Here is a 23,724-nt window from a genome sequence, read left to right as displayed (position 1 = left end):
ACTATTATGTTCTCTATAGGTTTTTGGTGAAATTAATTTAAAGTATTTGTCGAATGAAATAATGATTAGGAATAACAAAAAATGATGCGTATATTTATTGTTACAACGATAATGACCATTTATAATATTTGATGACAAACATAATTCTATTATTACCTATACCTAGTTGGAATATTTTTTTTATACACCATTTACAACCAAGTGTGTGCTATTAAATTTGTATTTCATTTATTACATTTACATACATAACGTTAAAACGGAATATATAATTGACAAATTTAAAATAAATTCAACACAATATTATAATATTATTTTCACTGATTTACTACTACTAATATTATAATAAAGATGCGAGTATCTATTTATGAACTGATTGATGAATTAAACACAAAAATTAACACGTAATAGAATTGGTTATTTGGGATAGTATATTGAAGTGTGTGCGGGAGGTGGCCAAGAGGGGTAGAATATGAGTGAGAACATAATTCGGCCATTTTCCCATCACTCAAGCAGTCATAATACACACGAGGTACACCATAATCCGTATTGCATTGTATTTTGTATATAAAAAGATCCCATCGAATGACTCGACGTTTTCGACGATGACCGTGCGACTTTGATCGCGACCAACCGTTTCGCCGCTGCCATGGCCGACCGCGACCAACTGTATTCAACGAGTTAATATGTAGGTTAATATATATATATATATATATGCGTGTGTTATACGTTATATACGAGCCTACCCTTATTGTATTGTGACCAGTGAATCGGTACGTAGATAATAATAAATTTGTTTCGTTGGCGTTCGCGGACGGCCGGCCGGACAGCGAGTAATTTGTAATAATATGCCAAATATACTATATATACTATATATTATAGGTACTGTATAATACATTGTGTGTGTACACAATTTGTGTTATTGGTGCATGTGATGCGTGTGGAAATGGAAAACCACGACCTGTGAAAAACCCCAGTTGCCGCCGTGGTTATACCCGTGTAGGCTTTCGGAAGTGGAGTGGTATGGGGGAAAGGGGAGTTGGAAAAAAAGAAACGTTCGAGAAGAACGCGCCGGCAACGGTGCAATAATGTTGTATATCTATATGCCCCGCAACAGTATATACGCGAGGTAAGTGAAAACGATTTGAGTGACGGGCCGACCCGCGAGCGTATATAAACCCGAGTGCGTGGCGTACATACACACGCGTTGAAAAGAGAGTCCCGGACAGTTATAAATGGCCAGACGGTAGTGTAACGCGCGCCTGCCCCTTCGTCGTCCCTCCCCGTCAAAAAAAAAAAAAAAACAGTCGAAATAACCTCCGTGTGCGAGTTGGTGGGTTTCAAAATTGTGTTTATTGAAACCGACTATATACGCGTACATTACATGCGTGTGCGCGACAACGGTCCGCGCGTATATGTGAGCGAGAGCAAATAATAATAATAATACGAAAAAACCTTATAAACATTATATTACATATATATATATATATACCTATACAAAGGTCCGTCATGAGACGAACTAGAACGAATGATGGGAGTGGAAATGCAATGATAATATATAATATAGGTAAACGCGGAAATTTACAGCGGGAGATTTTTGAAACAAATTGAATCGGATGGTAAGTCGGAATTTTTTCTATATAATAACATTTTGTGCGTAGCTTTATCTTTGTGGATATTATACTTACTATATATATTATGACATGCAGTCTAGATCCGTGGAGCTCTGCAGCGGCGTAATTGAATGCGACGCTACTGGCGCACTGCGCGGACGCGGTCCGAGAAACCGTGGTACAAATCGTTCGCGTAATGTCATGCCGTGGTTGGGGTGGTGGGGCCGTCACGTATCAAACGGCAAATTATATCGCGGTTATGACATATACGGGAAAGACGCCGCACCATTACCAGTCAGAGAAACGTCGCGTGTATGTACGTATATATATATATATATATTATAGTATTATACCCATCAGCTAGGTAGTGGAAAGGGGTGTATTGTAAGGGTGTGTTTTTATAATAGTTTTAGATTGCTCACGCTCGAGAGTGTGTGTTTATGTTCACCCTGTCCCAAAAAGCAGGGTGCATAGGTATATAAAACTAATTGCGCGGGGTGGAAGACCGTATATATATATATATATGTTTATATGTATCTTATCTTATCTATACCTACGCGGAAGTTTTCGTCAAAGACGAAATGTTAATCATGATAGTTTTTACTGTGGTTTATAAGTACAAACAGTGTATATATGACCACATTATACAAGTATACCAGTATAAATATAAATTATTGTCGTTTTTATGTTATATAGCTCATTAAAATAATAGTCGCGAGACTCGTTCAAGTGTATAATATTATTATATATTTAAGTATGTACCTGTGTATAGTGTATATATAAAAGAAACTATTTAAAAAATAACGTGATAATACACTCACGGTAAGCGTATACGCAAAATTGTATGTGCATAGTAAGCGCCAGATTAAAAATGGTTAAAAATAAACGATTCGCCCGCACTTGCCAAGTGCTCCCACATTTGTGGAAGTGACCAGGCTCGCGAGCGCACATATATACATGTATAATAATGTAATAATAATAATAATAATAATAATAATAATAATAATAATAATAATAATAATAATATAATATACTTTAAAAAGCACACACCGTATCCAAACTCGATTTAAGCGCAATTTGTAAACGTTGCCAAAGAAAAATAAAATTCAAAAAAATAGTTTTGTTCACTCGCATAGTTGTCTATCTCCGTAGTCTGTTGTAATAGTATGCACTGTACTTATATATATATATATATATATATATTAGACGCTTTAATACTTAAATAAAAAAAACATCATTGCAAGTCCAGTATAAAATAACTAAACAAAAATGTAAATATTTCAAAATATTTATGGAAATCTGCAATACACAATCAAAATCCAATTTGTTACCGGATACACAATACATATGAGGTAATCAGATCACTTATCCTACTAACGCTACTGTATAGGTAAAAACATTCCAAAATTATCACAGACATAAAAAATATTTAATAAAATATATCATGTTAAATGTTAAAACTATACTACTCGAAATCTATGAAATTAATTTAACGAAAAATATTGTCTATTCAGTATAATATATCTTAGTATATTATAATAGGTATAACACTGTACAAGAATATTATTGCTACATCATAATTAATTGTGATTACCCTATTTATTATCATTATATTTTATGTCCATTTAGCACACGCCCGTTATGTCGATAACATAAAAAAAAAATAATTATTGCTTGTAGTTTTTATATTCCTCTATATATTTTATTACATTAAATAATTGTATGTACAAAAAAATTAAATAAACACATCGATTACTTTAGCATTGCATGATATGTATTCACATTGTTAACATAATTAGGTATTCAATTTTTATTAAGTTTCTTTTCTTTTTTTTTTAATTTCTTGTCACAATGTTGCTGGCAATAAGTAATAATTGATAGTATTTATTCATTGTTACAGATTTTATTCAGCCGATAATAATATACACCATATATGCATCCGGTGAGTCACCATAAATTGATAAAAAATTATTCTGGACCCCTTTTCATTATAAACGGTTGTCGGTCATAGGAATACATTGTAAGGACGTAACTATGGATAACATCGATTAAATTAATAATTTTTATAATACATAAACAATTTAACAGAATTCCAAACTAGTATTTTCAAACATAATATTTGTATAGTTCAATTAAAATGTAATTAGAAATTCGATATCTTTTATAACAATATTATTGAATTATTCTTATTTAGGAATTTAGAAAATACCAAATATATAACTAATTTCTTTCCTTTGTTTACGTTTTTTACATGAAACTATTTATAAATTATAATATTTTAACAAAATATTGTTACAAACGGGTTTTTCTGTTAATATAATAAGATTAATACACAAAACTTACATGTTATATTTTTATTTTTTTATTTTTTAATATTATCAGTTATGATGAATGAATATCATACATAATTGTTACAAGAAATACGATCGTAAAAAATACAGGGATGTAATCCTAAAATTATTAAGTTTATATAAGTTTCAGCTTTCACCAAAACGGTATTGCAGCTTATAATAATAATTATAATATCTTAAATTACATTGAAAATTAAGGTTATTTTTTGTATAATATTATTATGTACTATATGTAGGTGCTACTGTTTTAAATTTTTATCGAACCATCATAACCATGCGTGCGTTATATTTACTGTAAAGTAAAATACAATATTATGTTTAATTCTTAATATTTTCCATACTACATTTTTATTACCTTGAAGAATTGATAGACAAAAGTGCTCAATAATATGTATTTTATCATTTTACGAATCAGTCCGAACGGGTATTTACAGGTTACCGAATTATCTTATGACTTTACGCGATCAATGGGTCAATTAAGAGACCCTTTCTTTGTAAAAATCGTAGGTAGGTATATAATATTAATATACCACAACTATGGTAGTGGTATACCGTGTTTACATACATTGATATAATCAGTGGTTTTCTAAAATTTTTTTCTAAAAATACCTATAGTAATCCGTCAGTCGTATGGGATCGTGAATATGTAATATTTTATTGAGGGTCAAATGTTATTATAAGAGGGAGTGAGATGTTGATATGAATATAAATAAAATAAAAATTATATTTTTTCTTAAAACTTATATGAAATTTATATAAAACAGATGAATCAAATAAATTGACAAAGTTAGGTTATATATATATATATGCTGCTTGCGAAGAAGACATATAACTCGATCTATTTTTTCTACCGCAGTCATATAACTCCAAAGTCAACTAATTTGGAGACGAGATTATATCAGTACCACGTTAATGATTTATTTTTTATATTCGCAATATCATTTGCACAGCATATTAAATGCAGTGAGTACTACTTGGTTTCCTCATAATCTTGAGAGTATATGACGTATGTTTAGTATACCTAATGGGAAACACACTGGATATGATAGTACAATATATGACGTGCATATACATCACCCACTGGGGTGCGAAGGCTCTTGGACACTGGCCAGACTCGCGTATGTGCATAGTGTACGGACGATGAGCGGTGGCGTGGTGACGACGGCGATTAGGCCGAGTGATTTCGTCAACTCAACAATAATAATATTGTGTTTTTCGTAGACTTGGGAAGAATTCTATAGAAAAACACTCGTCTGCATCATATTCGACGCGTTTAAAAATACCACTATATATGTGTGATAGTTATGTACAGTGATATACGTCAAAACAAAAATAGGTTTTCAATGTATTCTGTCAAAAATAACGATATATATATATATATATATATATATATTATAATATTAATAAAATTTAAATTTTAAATATAATAATAACACATTATATTATTTTATAATGTCGGTGCTTGATATTAAAAATGAACGCGAAGAAAAACATACAAGCTTATAGGTACTCGTTCATAATCTTACGAATATTATATTGCGTACATAATACATTTGTTGAACATTTGAAATAAATAATTTATAGTTAAAAAACTCGTAGTTTACCGATCCGGCGGAAACTCATCCACTTTTAAATATAATGACACGACGTCATTTATAATATTTATAAATTTACGGAAATCGTCGTGTAGTAAGATATTATATATTAGATAATATTATATTTAAAATTCACCGGGAAACAACTTTGTACCTATTTGATTCCATAGCCCCCTACCATCATCATCACCATAAACCGATTAGATGCAGTAATTTTATTATATAAATAATGTGACGCGATCGTTATACGATTTATCGCGTTGTGCATTATCAACGTGTGTCGTCTCGTCACGTCATAAATGTTTCTATACATTATTACATAAAACAGAATATATGTACGTGACCAAATCACCATTTACCGACATATGTATATTTTGATATAGTATAATATCAGAACGGTCTCGATGGCGATAACCTGCAGTTGTATCGCGGGCAAGTAAGATAAGTCCAGCGACAGAAACAGCGATGAGACGTGTGGCTGTGTACATAGTATATAATATTATAATTTATAATGACTGACCAGAAAATCGGATTCCACTTACAAATAGCTTCGTAGCGATTACGTTAAACAACAGACGTGATAAGACATTTTAGTGCATGTGTACACTACATACACACGTTTTCGGGAGCGGTTTAATGGTGAAATTTCTCGTATTCTCATCGTCGTACAGATTATTATAAAACATATTATAACGAGTCATGATAGAAAAAAATTGTACAACAATTATTAACATACTATTAATTTCGACGCATCAGTCATTATAATATATACGCTCGCGAATTAGATGACTCGGTGATCGCCACTTATCGTCGCCGACCGTTATACCCACAGCATCATATCGTTATTAAAGCGTGTATAGTGACATTATATTATTACGTATATATTCATATCGGCTTAAAATTGCGTTCGGTTAAGGTTTCACTCTAAAACCGTAAGAGTACAAACCGTACTCGTATAATATTATGACTAGGTCACCTTTTTTAAATTACCGATTATAATTTACGATAACGTCTATATCGCGGCGGTAGACTGTAACGACACCGTATATTATAATATGTATAATGTCGTCAGCATTCGTCATTCTCCGTCGCGCCGTTTTCCATCGAAATAAAATTATAATTGTAAATCGCCGTCGTACCTGAACTCTGAACGCGAGCTGCGCGCACAGCCGACCGAAATCCCGCACACAGTCGTTTACAACAACATATTAAGTCCGTCCGTCCGGATTATATGAATAATGTGACTGCGCAGCGCTATACGCACGAAACCACACGCAATAGATCACCTTCAACCGACTCGGAAGACTGTCCATATACGCGCACACCTTCGTGTAAATAACATTACATAATATATACGTGTATACGAGGGCCATACAGTGTGTATACCTGCGACGACGGTTTAAGGATAAACGCGCGCGCGATATCCGATAGACGAGACAGACGGGCGGACGGTGCGGCGATACATAAACTATGCGCAGAGAGAGTGAGAGGGAGACGAAATAAAAAACCAGAAATTATCTCGTCGAGTACGTCACACGCGCATACAAACGATATTGTCGACGTATGACTATATACCATATATATATGCGTATATGCGCGCGCGTGTGTGTGTGTACATAACTTACCTATAAAATAAAATACATATTAATATATTATTATGTGTACACATAATAATAATCGTCTGCGCGTATAATGTGTATTTATAAATATAGTGTTGCGGCCGAGTCGATCTCGTCACCGCCGCCGTATGAATTATCGTACAACGATTGGCGACACGACCCCCGCGGACGCCCGGAGGAACGTTACCGCGCGGTAATTACCGCGATCGCGCCACCGGTTCTACATATACTGGTTTGTACCGTGCGGTGCGCCCGTAAATCGCCGCGCGCGCGCGCGCGTCATTTCGCCCGGTCGCGCCGCGTTCACCGCACCCTTTGTAGAGCGCACACGATCACACGTTGTTATGTTATAGGCGCGCGTCGACGAAATCATCGCACGCGGTTTTATGCGTTCGTAATAATATCCATATTTATATTCGTAATGCGCGCGCCGCGACTACCAGTTGCTCGTCTCTACGCTGCGATATATCATACGAAATTTACGCCGCCGCGGCGTGTGTTTTAAATCAATTTTCGACGTACGAACGACATAAACAAACCAAAATAAAAGGTTAAACACTCTCGTTGTTTCGAGTGTACATATTATAACACTGTATACACTGTATATTATACGCGATCGGTATATATTATTATACGTGTGTACGCGCACGGGGGATAAATAAAATACACATGCACACGACGAGGAGAAAAACCACCGGCGGTGGCGGCGGCCCAAAAGAAATTTATGGCGTTTAGATTGGGTGCCCGGGATTCCTCGGCTGTCACTCGCTACCCGCAGAGATATCTCAGTCGCTGATGCTGTGTATGTGTTTATATGTATTACTTACGCGCGAGCGCCCAAAGTCTGTGTGTGTGTGTGTATGTGTGTTACGCATGGCGGGGAGGGCAAAAGAAATTTACCGTTTTCTTATTACGTGAACGGCCGATGTAAACCGTATATGTATTTATATACAATATGTATGTAATATATATATATATATATATAAATAAACACACCCCCCAGTTAGCGCTAGCTGTGCCCTCTTGTACGCTACGACCAAAGTGCTGTGCGAGAAACGCACATAATAAAGAATAAGTGCCGCTGTGTGGCCGGTCAGCTCGACGTCCGTACACATATTACACATAGATAAGTACAGCGGGAGGCGCCCTCCTCCCACGGGGTGTTGCTCTCGCGCGGCTAATAGACCTCAGACTTTTTTTTTTTTTTTTTTAGTGATAAAACATCATGGGAATTGGTTCGAGCCGTTGTTTTTAGGGTCCCCCGCGTATGTGTATGTGTAAACATACGAATATCTGTGTGTGTGTGTGTGTGTGTGTTTTTTTCAGGCCAAAGGGAAACGGTTTAATTGATACACACCCGGTGATCGTAAATCAAACGTGAGATTGCGTGCGTGGTGTATTATATACGTACGTGTGTACACTGTAAGGGACAAGCAGTAGTAAGCCGCCACCGCGCGCGTGGAGTATATATATATTTATTATATAGGTATACGGGTCACAGGCGGCGGTCGGGATGTCAAACGATAAAAAACAAAACGAGACTCTGGCCGGAGAAAATTGATTTTTATTTCGCCTATTCTTTTATTATTATTTTTTTGTATTTCGATACGGTTTTTTTTAAATTCATATTTATATAATACCTATTCGTATTGTTGTTTAATTATCCGTCTCGGCCTGTTATGTTATAAATACGTATACGTATATAATTTTATATTTATAGTATACAGGTATTATACACATTTGTACAATGGTACGCATTTTGTTCATATTGTATTTTTTTTCGCATATCACCCTTAATCATGTAGGTTATACATAGAAAACTATAATAAGGCATTAATAGCGAGTGTGTATACGATATGTGCACACACACACATACATATACATAGATATATTTACATGTGTAATAGGCATATTGGCGTTATACAAGATGATTTATGGATAGATCTTTCAGAAAAGAGTTGGCGAAGCGCGTATAAATTCTCATCTACAATAACTTAATACATTATTTAGTGTCTATTTAATTAATAAAAGTTAATAAATAATGTATTTATATTATTTTTTCGCATAAACACGATGATGAGTGCAATGAATATTTTACAGAAACCAAGTCCGTATTATTATGAAAAATTAAATTCAAAACGACGATAATGTATCAAATATTATAATAATATATAGTCTAGGATTGCTACGTTATTAAATCTCAAAATATTGTAAAAATCATCTTAATATTGTCCCAATAGTAATTTTATAAGATATATTTTCACCAGTCGTAATATCATACTTTAATGTCGAACAAATTTTATATATCGTGGCTTTACTCATAACATTTAGGGTAAAGTAAATTTACACCAAAAATTGATTATTATAAAATAGGTAGGTTAAAATATATATTGAGATATGAGAAGCTAAAGACATAGAATACTATATATATATATATATATTATATATCTGGTTATAATTCTACTTCTACCGTTATTATGTGATTTTGCGTACAAACATTTCATTCAACTGAATATAAATCATGATGTAATTAAATATTATAATGTATTAATACTAAAAAAAATCGTGTTCGTCTAATCCCCGTGATTTTTGTAGCAATCCGTCAACGTGATTAAAAGTTGATAAATAAACGAATTCATTTGGTTGAAGCAAGTTTTCAACAAAATCGTAATTTAAAAACAGAAAAAAAATAAAACAGCTGGTATATAATATGCACTGTCATATAACTAGTACGGCAAACTATATATTATAATGTAATATTATTATTATATGTTTTAGTGATTGGCGAATTACACGTGCGACAGACATTTTGTTCGGGCGGCGACGGTTTGTGTCGTCGACGACATTTTCTATATTATATTCGTCCGTCATCTTTCAACGTGCGTGCACGTAGAGTAATATATTATATTAGTATTTATCATATTATACTGAAGGTCTGTAGACAGAACCATATAGTTTTTTATAAGTTATATTTCATTCTTAATCGAAGGATATATCCTTCCATTATTTTTGAATTTTTTCATCTAATAATATTTTTTTGTGTGGCTACAGGATGACCAATAATAATTTTATTAACTGAAAACCTAAATTGTAGATTATAAAATCATCAGTAAATTGTAAAATTTTCTTTAAAATATTTTTCTTGATTTAATTTTGGAAATTCTTTAATATTGCATTTATTTTTCTGATAAAATTATTACAAAAAAAAAAAAATAATAATAATAATAATAACAATATCTGTACTAACACTACATTTATGAATTATAATTACTATTATGCCATCCCTGGACATGCACGCTCGTCCCTCGACCTATAATACTACCAAAGCTGGAACCTGTTTTTCCGTGCGTCTTCATAACACGCGTCTTGTCATCACAGAAACATAATTATACCATACATTTCCAACGATACGATAAGGTTTGTACAGTGCTTTGCGTTATACCTACACACGGCGTATTTTATATACATTAAATAATCATATTATTATTATTATTACGTGTATTCTTTCGTATCAGTGGCTGACATACTGTTGAACGCAGGGTGTGTGTTGTGGTACACATACTATTATAATAGTAGCTGGTTTAATACAGCGAGCATGTACGCTATATGGCCCACGCCTGCGTTCAGCACATAAATCATTCTACAAAACACACTACTAACGCTTATTTAAAAAATAAAAATCTCTGAACGGTTTTATAATGTGTAATATATATATATATATATAAATATTAAAACAGAAGAAAAAAATACTTTGCCAGAACACTATGTACACACACACACATACACATACTTGCACGCGCGCTTGCGGCAAACAAAGTTTTAATTATAACTTTCTTTTGTCGCCGCCGCCAAAAAGACAAAAATCCGTTGATTTCGTCGTTTATAGTACTTTATACGACATAAATCACGCGAACCAAACGCCGAGGCGACAGAGTACCTACACATTATATGATAATATGTGAATATTGTACAAGTTAACGCTAAACTCGTCCCTACAATGTGTTTTATTATAATATAATAAATATATGAACCTAAATAATAGTAAAATCAAAATAAGTATCAAGTAACCACGCAGTTGCGTATTCTGGCCTATAAGCATTTCTATAAACATTCACGATAGTAATACACGTTGGAAAACAATATTATTTCGTGTTTTACCATCATTATTAATTATTTTAATTAGTATCTTACTACAAGAACTGTTGTCCATATAGGCTAATCATTATTCCGTTAGCGAGGACCGCATTATTTCTGCAGGTGTGTTTTGTGTTTACGCGTTCGAATTTCCATCTGGTTTGTGTACGACGGGCGCGACGTATGCTTTTCATACGAAACGATTTTCATCGTAAAAATAAACTGAGCACAGTCATGATGCGATAAAGACGCACCAGTTCGTGTTAAAGGGGGTTGAGGATTAATAATCTGATCGATATGTATTCTGCGTGATCCAATCTTAGTATAATTGATAATTGTAGTTGAACAATTTTTTAGAACAAATACAGCAATAAAACAAATGTTATAATATTTTACTACACCTGAATAGTTAGTTATAAAAAAGAAAAAAACTGTTTGGTTTTAAAAATGTGTTTGTGTTATGCAATTTTTGTGAAGTACCGGTCTACCTATAATGTTGCAGTGATACAAACCAAAATACGACATTGACCAGCATTATAACGATTTAACTTAAGTTGAAATATTATTGTATAGGTATGAACAAAACTTACTGCTTTACTATAATACTAAATTTATAAATTTATATATTGTATGGTTATGTATTAGTTTTATATTTATTTTGTAGTAATTGTATGATAATGTTACGCTTGCTTATAAACTAAAATATATTTTTAGTCATTATAATATTACCATTATTTATTTTCTTGTTTTTTTTTTTTTAATTTAATACATTAACTACTATTCAGTTCTCGGAAATGGTTTCGACAAATTATTAATAAATGCTATATAGTAAAAAAATAGCTTCGACCACATGCCATTAAAATGACCCACTCTCAGAACACGCGCACATATTAAAAATATTATATGCATACGATATAGTGTTTAATAGTTAATGCTCCTCAGCCAAGCATATAATAGGTACTTTTGTTATTTTAGATGAAACTCGGAAAAATGTATATCATACTATTGATCTTGCTTAATAATTTGAATTATAAAGGTACAAGCGAGTATGGGCAAATTTATCTGCTTGTTATTAATATTAGCTATCATAATTATCATGCAAAAATAAATTGTCTTCTGGTATTATAAGTATTATCTACAAGTAGTAGATTGTTATAGTTATTGACGATATAATCAGTAATAATTTAAAACTGCAGTAATTCTGAAAGTTTTTTTGAGTATAGAATAGTATGGTTTGTAAGCGTAGGATAAGTTGACTAAGCACAGATGAAAAATATATAACGATTGACGTTACAAACGCGTACAGATCTATAATCATCATGTTATAGTAAGGTCATATGGGTGTATTATTTTTTTGCTCGTTGTACACGCATCGGTCAAATATATTCATACTCAGAAAACAAACGTATTATTGAGATATAGGTATACATTTACTCGTCCTGCTAACACGATAGTTATGAGTTTACGACTTATGAGTATATAGTTGTAGTGCGTAGACTTTATTAAGTAAAATATTGGCCATCGCCCAATCGCTTCAGAACAATTACACAAACCGTGTCCAATGTCCATAGTAGATAGGTACACAATGTACACAATATTATGCGTGTAACTCGTAGATTTTCAATTTTTGTTTTTGATTAGTCCGATCTATACAGCTTTTTAGTCGGGCATGTGCGCTATTACTATACTATTATTGTGATTCGAAACGCACACGACGATGATATACCACGTATAACCGTATACCTGTGCAGAAGACGTCGTCGTCGGCAGAAAGATAATATATGATGTATTACAACTCTTGCTTGTACGGAAACGATATCGGCCACGTTTATATAATATATACGCGCGTAGGTACATAATATATCTATATTTGTCGGTTGCACGTACGCGTTTAAATCATTCCGACACGAATTGAATCTGACCGCCGGCACGCCGCGGTACAACTACGACCATATAATATATAATATATTGTATATATATATACATATACGTACACACACGCATATACTCGCGGTCCATAAAAAACGTCTTCATCGGAAATTTTAACACACACAAACACACACATTAATGTTACAAGTAGTTTATTATACGTCTTAAACGCTACATAATATTATGCTGTACAACGCGAGTGCGTGCGCTTGTGTTGTGTGTTTCAATATTATCTCCATTACAGTTATTTAATTAACGCCCGGCCGGGGCCGTGTGCGACGGCGGGGGCGGAGGGTCCGCCACCGATAATTTACGACGTCCTCGGCCGGCCGACAATATACGGTCCCCGTGCGCGCACCGTCGCCCCTTTAAAAACGCCGTAGTGGTACTACAACGGATTGTCTGCTCTCCACGCCGCCGATAATAGTAGTAATCGTACTAGTTATAGTAGTATTTGTGTGGCAACAGCAGCATCACCAGTAGTAGTAGTAGTAGTAGTAGTAGTAGTAGTAGTGACGGTATATAGTGGTGATAATGTTACGGCCTCAAATCTTAGCGTACAAACACACATATATATATTATACGATACAATGTGTAACATAATAATGTGGCCGATAATTGGGGTTAACATTTTTTTCTCAAATCTTTATTTTTATTTTTTTGTACTTTTAATTTATTGTACGACTTATTATAATGCTCCAACACACGCTGTCGCTCCCCTTTTGGCGCACTAGTCAAAAGAGAGGACGACTACGCGCGTAACACGGCACATTTAACCTGACCGATTTGACTCCCGCCGCAGTCAGTCAGTCGTCGGCGGCATACATAAAACGTCTTCTGTATATGATTTACTATTATTTCGCTTTTTTTCTCGATCGCCAAAAACACATTATTTACGCCGCGTGTGATGTATATTATATATATACATACGAGCACGACTCCCGCATATATACGCGTGTATTTTTTCCTCCCATCATTTGTACGGGCGCGGTTTTTTTTTTTTTATAGTTTTTTTTTTTTGTTAGCATAATTCACACCACGCGCGACATTCTGTTCTATAGTCACCGTCACCACCGTCTCAGGAGATCGTCACGTGTGCCGGAAAACTATTTCCGAATCTTCGAGACGAACGCGTGCACGTACAGCGTTTGCAGCTAGGCTCCATTAAAGTTGGTTAAGTTTGTACGAATTCGTACGTTTACTAGAAGAGATCTTCCGAGGCTGGCATCCTATCCCATCAAGGCGATCTGATATCAATACGGTTTTCTAACGCTCGGAAATCGGATAAAATAGACCAACACGGTACCAAACTGGTGCATACTGCTTCTCTACAAGACATACATAGGTATCTTAGTATCTACCAGTCTACAGTACGCGTACATTTTATTATAATTTACTAAAATATATAATATTTTCGTATGATGGAACATTATGTTGTACATTGTTAGAAGAATATTATACGATCGTCATCGTTCGTATATGCTATACTATTAAATCATTGTAAATTATATTGTAAGTATAGTACGAACGTGTTTATGTGTTGTATAATTTCACGCACGTTTGTTTAATTATACACAGTATAAATATATGCGATGTATTGTGGTCGTGTTTAGATTCGTTCAATGCGTACCGTACAACGAGTAACAACCTATAAATTAGATCAAGTCTTTCAATAATAAATTTATTTTATAGATTTTTTGTTTCTTCTAGGCCTAGAAGACACTATCACGTATTTTCAGGTTTTTTCGTACAATGTGGACGATGACAATCGTGGATCATCACTCATCAGATCAAACACGTTGCTAAAACACTGTAACGTCGTTGGAATCATTAAAAATTATGATAATACGGCGAGTAAAATGGATAATATTTATAATATACAACGGAATAGTGCCATTACCCATTGATATATTATGATTTGTATACACCGAATAACATTTTGTTTTATGTTACTTATTTGAATTTAAATATACACAACAGTCGTGTATAAGTTAAAATATTTATTTATTGTTTAATTAATACTGTGCAGCGCTAGAATTACACGTCTACACACCAATATCAATATGTTTTATTCGATAAACACGTTCAAACAATTTAAATACACAGAATAATATTATCAATTAGAATTGTATTGTATAAGATTATATTATTATGCTAATCGTTAAAATTTAATTTAAATTTCTTTGAAATTCAGCGTGTACAACATTTTAGTTTGGTCTGATATAGGAAGAATTAAAATGTTATTATAAAGAGCGTGAACGACTAAATAGTAAATACATACAACTCGTGACGTTGTACTTCTGCGATTAGTAAGTTTGAACTATTTTGGTATAGGTTGGTATGTAATTAATAATTATATAATATGATTTTTGTAAAATGCGCATTTATAATTAGCATGTATGTTAAATTTAAATAGTTTTGAAATGGTGAGGAAAAACAGAGTAGCTACATACGAGTAGCAATCACATTTCTCGACATTTAATCATAAGCAACGATGTCTTTTAAAAAATACTTATGAATCTTAATTTGCCCATTCGAATTAAAATTTTGGTAACGTCTATAAAAAATAAATGTAGTCAAACGTCCGAAATAATGAGTAGAGCCAACTTGGTTGTTTACCGGTGGCCAAGTCGCAGTTATACTATCTATAGTGAATTTGTTTTATTAATAGTGTACAATGTATACGTCTTATTATTATAATACTTTTTAGATAACAATTTTTCAAGTTTTTGGTTTTTTACATAGATAACATGTATAACCTGTATAAATGACATGTGTACATAATATAATATGATAATAATTTAGCAATGCAAATGAATATATATTTTACGGTGATATTATGAGATTAGGAATACCAATACTTTTTTTTACGGGAAAAATAGATATTTCGTGGTCGGCGCTCCAATGCAAAAATTATTATAAACAATCCTTCAATAACCACACTAACCTGTTATTCCAACTTAAATTTCGTGAATTTCATACACTGACGGATTGAAAATTTGGTTACGTTCCGTCTGTTTTCATTCAGCGGTTTCGTGAAGATTTAATAATAGACGAGCGCGCGTCTCTTGAACATATGTACGTGCACATATATAAATATAAATATATAATATTAATATATATGTATGTATAAGTGTAAATATAACGTAATTATAATTAATCGCTTCACCCGTGTATAAAGCGCATTTCATATTACTAATTGCCGTACAACCATTGTATAAATGAATAAGATTACAAGAGCGCGAATAAAAACGAAGAGACGTCATAAAAATGCGAAGCCACAACGACCATCTAAAATGGAAGGTCCGAAACCTTTAGGTATTTATGTTCCAAATTATAATATAATAATATTATAACGTGTGGTATTTAATAACACTACGCGGTACGATTTAGAAACTCTATCAGCCCAATGATATTTTATATAGAATATCGCGGTATTAAACAAATCTATATACCGATATGGTATTATTCTAAATATATTTTTTTATAATTTTAACATATTGTTATTATTATACGTATAATATGCCGGTATGTAGTGGTTCTCGTATACACACGGATAAACGCGCCCGTCGTCAACGACTCGATCGATTACGATAATTACTGGTCAGTACCTACGATACATATACATATTTTTATAAATGCATACACTGCGCTGGTATTATAATACAGCTGGTAGGACGCGCATCATACCTATATCTATGTTCTATATACATATACAATATACATAATATTACAAGCGCAAACTCGTACGTATACTGTACGGCGGCGGCTGTGCCCGAAGGCGCGAGACTTAAACAATAATTATTGATACGCGAGACGAACATAATATTATTACTATATATGATATGTGTATACACACTATGTACATCTAAGTATATAATATGTACATATATTATATAATATATGGGTATATGCGCTGTGCATAGTGATATTATTATATTATCGTTTTCTTGTCGAAAGCAAAAGTTTAGATCAGACCCGACCTAGCCTCCCGTCTCCGTCAAACACACGCACGGCTGACCGAACGATACTTATTTATTCTATTAGTTTGTACATAAATTACTTTTATTTTGCGATTATTTAACGAGATCTTCAAGTCCTTCATCATACATTGCGATATTATTTAATAATAGATCTGCATGCGTTTAATTTTAACGTTTGAAATGCATAAGCATTCTAAATACAATATTGTAGTAAACAAGTCACACGCGTGTGTGTTTAAAAAAAATGTCATTTTATTACTCTTCGCCCAGAAACGGACAACGATAGTCGTAAAAAATTAATGCATTAATAAATGAATAATCCAAAATGTAAACACATACACACACACGTATAGATATAAATATAGTTATACTTTGTACTTAAAAATTTTAGAAAAAACTGCAAGTATTACATATAAAATAAATGTATACAGATTCGTCTTGAATATCAATCTTATAGTCGTCAATATAGAATTCATTCCTCATGGTAGTGTACTATCATAATAAGTACTCAATAATATATAATACATTAGGCTAGAATTTAGCGAAATAGCATATTATTTATAATTTGTAACTGACGCATAAGAAAAGTAAAAATAATTTTTATTATGAGAATAAAATAATTATTATTTACTACTTACTTACTTAGATAAACTTACATCTAATACCGAGATATATTTAAATCCGGTATAATATAATATACAGCTAATACATGACTAATCTATGTTTACTAAATGCGCCTTTTTTGGCTATAAACACAACAGCGTACAGACGCGTATTATTAAATATGATTTATTGTCTTTAGCACCTCCCTTTTTTCATTCCTGAATCGACGGACGATTACTAGTGTACCTAATGTTTAATGGAAAAAGTCATTACGGTTTGACGCGTATTACGCGGCGCGTGCGTGTGTTATTATCCCGGGCCAATAGTTGCGCAACGTCGAGTGAATAAAATAAACACTGCAGTGACACATTTTTGTAATTATTATGAAATCGCGTGGGAAATATTAATTTGTAAAATATTTGTTCGTGCGATCGGTTAGATACAACACAATGTTATTATAATAAAAACATTATCGTCTGCGCGCACATAATATTATACCTAACCTTCGTCCCGCGTACGAATTGTGGACGCGATATTTTCAAATGGTCGTGTGGTCAAACCGTGAACGTTGATAATTATTTAATAACGATTTTCCGTTTGCTTATAATAGTTAGCACAACCGATGCCGAAGTGGCGTAGGTACCTATATCAAGTAATTTTGGTTTTTTCCTCTCCGAGTTCTTTTCAAAACGTCTATCAACCTCGGTGGCGCCTTTTTTGTATTGCACGTGTGCGTAAATCATATTATTATTACTATACAGAAACGGCGGCACGAGGATTTTCACCATTCGCTGGAATAATAATAGGTATATAATATGGGCTACACACAAAGTGGCGTATGTGCTGCAGAGCGCTGCGACGATACGACCGACTGACTGACAGGCGACCGTCCCACAACTGCACGCGCGACGGCCTCGACCCGGACTCGAACGACCCTCATCGTGTGTGTATTATATGTAACCGTCGTCACCACCACAGTCGCCAACGGCCCGAAATTTGCGCCGAGCGGCCCGCTAACCCCCTTACATTGTACACGCAATTCGGAAAACGGTTTTGTTCGACTGTTTTTTTTTTATTTAAAATTTTTATCACCGTTCATATAATGAATGTATGTACACATTATATTGTATCGGTGAGGGTTGATTTTTGGTGGGGGTACAAAAATTGTGGTCGTAGCGTAGGGGGAAACGGCCATTACGCGCCAACACCTGCCGCCCCCGACATCTATGCGTATTCACAATCGTCTATAATAATAGTCGCGCTAGTTCAATCGCGGCGAGAGGAGAAAACCCGAAAATTGTGGTTTTATTTTGCGCGCGGGCCCTGCAGATTTTTTGAAAATGATTTTTGAATTTGCTTTAGATACATTTAAACGCATCGTATGTAAACCGTGTACATTTTATGATGATTTTGGATCGCAAATAAACAGTACTTGAAACGATACATTATTATTATTATACTATCTAATTGTACCTATGCGTAACTCAATTTTGAAGACCTGTTGGGCGCTGACTCACGGCTGCTATTGTACCATTAAAAAAAATAGGCCTTGTCGGCGAATTGCTTTAAGATGTATTTGGATGCGGTTTGCAACATATGTATTTTGAAATCTGTTTAGTATTTGTGAGCCCCAGTTTTGTTTTAAAATAAACATTCCACGGTTTTAAAGACACTTATGTCCGCGTAAACACAACATGTATGAGTAATAGGAGACAGACAACTGAGACCAATTACGAATTATCATACAATAATCACGAATTATTAAAAAGTACCTATTACGTATGCTTATATAGGTACACGGTGCTTCTGTATAGTTAATGTTATAATATCTATGTACAATATATACACTTAATTGTGTTGTGCTATAGTTTCATTATAGACGTTATGCAACGTCGACGGTCGTTTAATTATAATGGTATAGTAATTATGGCGGATATCGTCAGCGGCTAGTAATAAGAAAAATAAAAAAACCGCCGCTGACGTTCAAATTATCGTCCTACATGATATTATGTTCGTACCCTATACCGTCATACTGCAGACTACTACGACAACGACCGCGAGATCCGTATTCGCATGCAGTCAGGACGACTTGATTTAGACAACTTTTATGGACATAATATTTTAATTTTTTTCCTGCTGTATTGTATGCAGATGGAAATGGTGTAACGAAAACTGTTTCGACATTCATGAAATGGCTAAGCAGCGTATTTCGGCGTTGTATTACTCGACCTTATGTCCACAACGATAAGTTACAATATGATAATAATATGATGACAATAGGGATGTTGACGGTCCGTTAACACACCACACGATGATTTATTTGAAATTTACATAGGTGCCGTAGGTATAAAAAAACATATTATATAGTACAGCAATATCGAACATTTTAATATACCCGACGGTGATCATCGTCGTTAATCAACAATGCATTAAGTTTCTGTTAAATAAATTGCAATTGCAGATTATTAGGTGGAATATATCGTTTAGGTAGATGATATTTTTACGGTAGGTGGAATACTTCACACTTCGTTTTTACGGATAGGTAGTATGCTACACGAGCACTAAAAACAATAGTCAAACCGAGAAGATCATCGACTAATAATAAGTGTGTCAGGACGCGTTTTTCGTACATACATATAACATGTAAACACGCGGGTAAGGGGACCGTGAAAAACGGTGACGACGACGACGACGTTTGACTCGAAACGGTTTCTTATATTATAACCAGGAAGGGCGACTGGGCGATCATCACGCACTTTATTTGCGTAAGCGAGGGATCCCACGCGTATATATCTATGTATAAAAAAGACCCTTTGCGAGTGCAGTGATTATACGAGTTTATTGCTATGTAATACGCGTCCCGAGATTTATCCACTTGGCCCGCGTATACCTATACGTGAACAATATATTTATTATAGTATTATATAGCTGTTTATGAGCATATAGTCTTACATATTATGATTTGTACGAAGTAAATATATTGTCAGATAGGGTTTGAAGAAGGGTGGTTGCCGATTTCATTCGTGATATTATTTTTCGCAAGACGGTGCTTGACGGTGTCTACATATGTGTGTTTTATACACGCATTTGCAAGACTGCAGTGGTTAATTTTCAACTGTCATATTATTATAACGACACAATTAAATTAGTATGCTCGTTAACTTATTATATTAAATAGCTACATTGGACTTTTGATTGATGTGACATTTCAAACGTTAATATGAATAGGCAGCAATAACATATATAAAAAAAAAAAATAGTTAGGATGCGATGAGAACCGTGTATATTAAATTTTAATACACAAAATATACGGTTACAGTTGGTCAATAAATTGTAGTAGAGTATATTTTATAATTATTTAATTATAACTATATACTTGTGTTTTGCCATCTAGACTACCTCATTTGTTTTAGTAACAGAGCTTCCAGAACAAAACCATAATGTTATTATTGTTATTATATAATATATACTGTCTTATTTCGTAGTGCTTTAAAGCAAATTGATATTTATAGAGTCCAATAAAGCTAAGTGATCGAAACGGTGGAGAAATATTATGCTATACACATCTTCGACATATTTGGTAACAAAGAATCCGACTACTTTTCAGTGAAATTTGCTGAGATCGGTGCTCTACTGAAGAACCACGTATTCTAATGTAATAGTCTATCACGACTGCAGATATTGAACTTGATTTTTATGTTTCATATATGATTATTATAGTAGTGGCAGTAACAGGTAGTGCTCGAATTTATACATATATATATATATATAATTATTATTATTACATATTTGAACTATATTTACTAGTTTTATAATATTAGTATAAGTATTAAGTAGTCCGTGTACAGTAATTTTTACTTTTGACCTACTCTACCTAAATGTAATCGAACGTGTTTTGGACAACCGGGTTATTGAATAATACGATACGATCGTAATACAATATTTGAACGTAGGCCGATAAGAATTATTTTTTTACAACCATTTCGTTGGTACGACAAATTCCAGAGTATATTATTGTCGTATAATTCGATATAATATAGTTTATTATACAGATATGGACTGGTATAAAAAAAAATAATTTAACAATTAAACCGTCGTTAGAGGTTTTTTTAAACGCCTATAATAGCTAATGTGTTATACAGTCCTATTGTTTACTTCGTAGTAGGGTTGTTTTTTTCAAATTACTTTTTAACCACAACAATATTTTTATCGGTGTTTAAATCGAGTTTTAACTACCCGCTCACTACCTCGGTGGTATATTATCGACTCTAAATTAACATTATTTTATTATTCGGAATATTATTATATTTTATGTCCAGACTTACAGAATAATTTATTCGACATTTAAACAGAATATACCTACCCAGTGTTATTTTTTGTTAAATATCAAAATTAATTATAAATAGTTTGAGATTTTATTTTTCGAGCTATTGAATAGTTTTCTAATAAGGCGTATTAATTTAATAGCTGTTTTTATTTTTAATTACATGTGTCAATCTTTACCTAAATACAAGAGTACATAAATAATAACTTTATTACCATATATTTTTGTATAACATGATGTTTATACAATATGTTAAATTGATAAATGTTTATTAGATAAGTGTTCAAGATTGATTTAATATAAATTGATCAATAAATATTTGAAGTTAAACACAAAAAATACTAATCGTGAACTCTAGATTAAATTAAACTTTTAATTTCGTAGTGAATTAAAAATTAATTAGATTATTGAAAATTGAACATTTTACTGTCATATAGAATTATTGTCAATAATAAGTATGATGTAAATTATTGTTTTCAATTATTTAAAATTTATAATGATTATTGTTGTCAGATCATTTTGAACTATATAAAAAGTGTAATCATAGAAATTTTTAATCATTTTATAATGTATTATATATATTCTAAAACGAGAAGATTATAAATTTCATTACGTACAAATGTATAAAAATAGTAAATATCTGTGGGATGATTTATGTGAGAAATCATAAACAGGTTCTGTCAAAATGATATTTAACCACGATTTACCCTATTTATTCAAATTATATAATCTCACAGCAGGCCATGCGATTCGAAATAATATTTCACGATAAATATAAGTCTTGACAGTGCGTAAAATTAAAATCACTAAAAAACCTTATAATTTTGTTTTTTTATTTTTAATGATATTCTCCTACATGTCAACGATTCATGTTTTTAGTTTTTACAGTCGCGAACTTTTAAGATGAAATAAAAACGCACTGTACCTATAATATATATGTATATATGATATATTTCGTCCATTCCGACTATCGTGACTCTTGCGAAATCCAACGATATACGGTACTTTATACTGTGCTTTTTACGATCATAAAAACGTCGTCGTAATCCATTAATCTGACTAAACCAAACACTACGAAATCGCAGTACATATATGTCGCGTTCTACCTGCATACGTATATTATATATATATATATAATAGGTATTAAATTCGGATAAACTGGTATATCGCCAATAATATTATTATCGATGAGGTACTCACTCTGTCCGAGATGAACTCTCTTCATCCACGGGTAGATCTGCGGCGGGTTTTGGCCGGAGCCCTGTTTGCCGCCCGAAGATGCGGGCCCGTTGCCGTTGCCGCCTCCGCCGCCGTTCGACGACGTGGACGATATGGACGAGGCGGGCGACGAGGACGTCTGCGAGACGGGGCCTTGGGTGGCCGGCGATGAACCGGTCACCGGGCCGCCGGACGACCGGACAGACTTCATGACGACGGCGGGCGGCGGTGACCGGGACCCGGGTGGCGGTGCCGCGGACGTGGTCAGGTCTTGCGGAGAGCTGATGCCGTTCGGCGTGGCCGACGCCGAGGCGGACACCTCGTACTTGCACTGGACGACGCCGCCACCGGCCGCGGA

General features: G+C 33.6%; 1 protein-coding gene across 1 annotated transcript in view; it reads right to left on the bottom strand.

The window, feature by feature from the left end:
• Positions 1 to 23,724, bottom strand: part of LOC113555118 (homeotic protein Sex combs reduced) — a 31,207-nt gene that overhangs the window by 6,364 nt on the left and 1,119 nt on the right. The window contains exon 1 of the mRNA XM_026959453.1: positions 23,349 to 23,724. This exon is cut by the window's right edge and continues 1,119 nt beyond it. Coding sequence (XP_026815254.1) covers positions 23,349 to 23,724 — 376 coding nt within the window. The remainder of the gene's footprint in view (positions 1 to 23,348) is intronic.

This window comes from Rhopalosiphum maidis, chromosome 2, assembly GCF_003676215.2.
Source record: "Rhopalosiphum maidis isolate BTI-1 chromosome 2, ASM367621v3, whole genome shotgun sequence".
NCBI lineage: Eukaryota > Metazoa > Arthropoda > Insecta > Hemiptera > Aphididae > Rhopalosiphum > Rhopalosiphum maidis.
Note: the sequence above shows the minus strand (reverse complement) of the source record. Positions and strands in the feature narration are given on the sequence as shown.